The sequence below is a fragment of the Capsicum annuum genome, chromosome 8 (assembly GCF_002878395.1).
Source record: "Capsicum annuum cultivar UCD-10X-F1 chromosome 8, UCD10Xv1.1, whole genome shotgun sequence".
In the NCBI taxonomy this organism is placed as follows: Eukaryota; Viridiplantae; Streptophyta; class Magnoliopsida; order Solanales; family Solanaceae; genus Capsicum; species Capsicum annuum.
In genome coordinates this window covers 154,326,897-154,329,952 of record NC_061118.1, presented here as the reverse complement: position 1 = coordinate 154,329,952, position 3,056 = coordinate 154,326,897, and the positions used below count along the sequence as shown (strand labels likewise).

At 27.9% G+C, this 3,056-nt stretch overlaps 1 protein-coding gene across 1 annotated transcript; it reads right to left on the bottom strand.

Annotated features, from left to right (window-relative positions):
* Window positions 1-333: 333 nt before the first annotated feature.
* On the bottom strand, window positions 334-2,086 carry LOC107839626. Its single transcript, XM_016683201.2, has 3 exons — window positions 1,757-2,086; window positions 1,202-1,292; window positions 334-697 (listed from the first exon to the last, which is right to left on the bottom strand). The coding sequence occupies exons 1-3, from the start codon at window positions 1,827-1,829 to the stop codon at window positions 562-564; spliced, it is 300 nt and encodes a 99-aa protein (XP_016538687.2). The 5' UTR covers window positions 1,830-2,086; the 3' UTR covers window positions 334-561.
* Window positions 2,087-3,056: the final 970 nt, after the last annotated feature.

Genomic DNA, 3,056 nt, shown 5'->3' with positions numbered 1-3,056 from the left:
TTATTATATTATTTTAATAATACAACGTTTGAATAGACTGTATTATTTTTTGTCGTTACATAATATCACATGTCAATAATTTGAAGAATACACCTACTAAAACAGTAGGATGCAGGGTAGTGCAATTATGAAAAAAGTAGGATAAGGAATAAAACAAGAGTACTAAACAATAAATAAATATAAAATGAGAAAAAAAAATACAAGGTAATGAAGCGATCCCACCAAATCGATAGTTATATAAAATGAGTTTTTTCATGGTTGTATAACCACGGAATCAAATTATACCATATAATATATTTTAAATAACAATCAAAACAAATATAGTATCTATAGTAGCCATAAAAAACAATACTATATATATTTTGACATTTCTTAATTAACACTTCGATTATAAAAGACAAGCGAGCAAGCTAGCACAGGGCTTGCGTTATCACAAAGAATTTGACAAAGGTAACCCCCACAAAATTTACAAAAGTAGAATAATGTTTACGAATTACGATAGTTAGATACATTGTTGATCATTAATAGTCTATATAATATGATGAAGCTTTATGTCTTGGTTCATTTCTTCTGCTCAAATGAATTCATGTTGATGAATCTGGGATAACGTTCGGCATTTTTGGTAGTTTTATGATCATAATACTCAACTGCTGCAGCACCAGCTAGTGCGGCGAGTGTAAGTGCCTGTGCGTGCAACCTAATTTCACATCAACAAAAAATAACAACTTATATGGCAGTACTTTGCTAGACAGAACTTGTAGCAGAGTCTGTTTAGCTTAGAATTTAAATATTAAATAGCTTAGTATGTAAATAATAACATGACTTACTATTAGTTATATTACTAAGAAATGTAGGGTTCTATCCCAATCTATATAGAGAAGACATGACTACATAATGAAGTTATTGCCTCACAAAAAGAATTGTATTCTTACGCTCAATATATTATTCCGTAATCTTCTTCACTACTAGTATATGATTTATTTTTACCACAAAGCAAAAATAACGAATAAGAACAACATATATAACCTCTAGTAGTAAGTTTAATTTGTTAATATAAAAAAAAAAGTTCGATAATAGTTTAAAATGCAAAAATAATATAAAAAATCATTAGACTAATCCTAAAGATGTGAGCACCATGAGGGGAAAAAAATGTTAGCCAAAAATCAATAGATCATAGTATTTTCATCAAATGAATTGATACCTAGCGTGTATGAGCCTGACACTGGTTTTCATGTTGGGTTTTGACCAATTATAAGCCACGGATCCCGTTATTCCACTTAGCCACAAAGATCCTTCAGAAAACATCCACGAAAATTATGATTAATCAGTTATTATTAATTGGACAATCATGTAACCATTGAAAATTATTTAACACGATAAAAAAAATGCTACAAGAAAATCTAAAACATATGTGATGAACAATTAATTCAACTATACGTAGAACTCTAATATTTTAGTGATCGTCATTCGAAAATATATAAGATGTGCATGAAATAAATATTCGTATACCGAATCAATAGTCCAAAGGTGACTCTCTTCTCCACATTTATTTTTTAAGACAAAGTCACCCCAAAACGAGATCTAAGCGATTAATGGTGTTTCAATATGATGAAAAATATTTTACTCGCAAATATTTTTCTACAAAATAAAATACTATCAAGAGTAATTATATATAATACTTAAGAACAAATAGATTTGAAAAAATGGAAGGAATTTATTTGTGATAAATAAAATAGTAATGTAAAAAAAATAATACCAACGGTGCGAAGTTTATTGTCAGAAATCCATTCTCTAGCATATTGAAAGGTAGATTTTTGAGATCCCTCCATCTTTGAAGCAGAACAAAGTTGGAGAATCTAAGTTTTGTATGAGAAAGAGAGAGTAGGCAAAATCAATAATGAAATGATAAAATTGTACTCTGACTTCCAAATTAGTTTTAGTAGCATGCTTTTTATATTTGAGGTCATGAGAAATAGACGGAGAAAGAAGAGGCGAAATTTGCCAACATAAGTAGCCAAGGGGTCCGCATTTTTTCAGCGTGTGGAAAAAAGGCTGCCCTCTTTCAATACGCCACGGCTTCTGTTCTACTTATTCAAATTTTACTCCTGCCGTCCAACGTACTTGTATACTTGACACAAATATTAAAAAATAATAAATAATTTTACTATATTATTCTTTAAATATAATAAATTAAGGATTCATTTGATCATAAATATTTTATTTTAAAAAAAAATTATACTTTAGTAAAAATTAAAGTATTTGACCATCAAAATCTAAATTCAGTTTCAATTTCAACTTTATTTATTATTACAAATATTTTATTTTCTTTATTTTTACAAGAACACTCTATTAACTTCAACGAACCACCAGAGTTGAATGCGTAACTATTACATACAAAACACATATTCCAAACTAGATATCAATAAAATACGAAAAAATGTACTATAGATTAAAATGAATAAGTAGGATACATGCAAAGTAAATACACTCCAAACTTCATGAATAATTTGCCTTCTAATTCATGAAGAACTCTCTACCACTGTGAATAAGAGCTGGATGTTCTAAAAATCATTGTTTCCTTCATATTTGATTGTATCTTGTAAATAAATTGGTTAAGATGAGTGATTTTGATATTTTTTAAAAATTGAGGGTATAAAATTATATTTGAAAAGGTCTTTTCAAAAGTCTAAGAAAAAATTTCAAAAAAACATGCTCAAACACAATTCCAACTCTAATTTCAACTCCTAACTTCAATTTTTTTTTTTTTATGGCCGGACACCTACTAAATGTTTTGAAAATGCATGGATAATGAATAATATTTAATAGTAAAAATAAAATGAATAAATAATACTCCCTCCGACTTATTTTATGTGTTATAATCTGACCGGACAAGTAATTTAAGAAATAAGAAAAGACTTGATGATGCTTACTATATTGTTCTTATATACTATTACTATATTTAATTAAGTAAGTGAGACCAATAATGATAAAAGTAGAACTGTGTTTTAAAATAATTATCAAATAAAGAAATGTGATATCTTTTGGAGACGAACAAA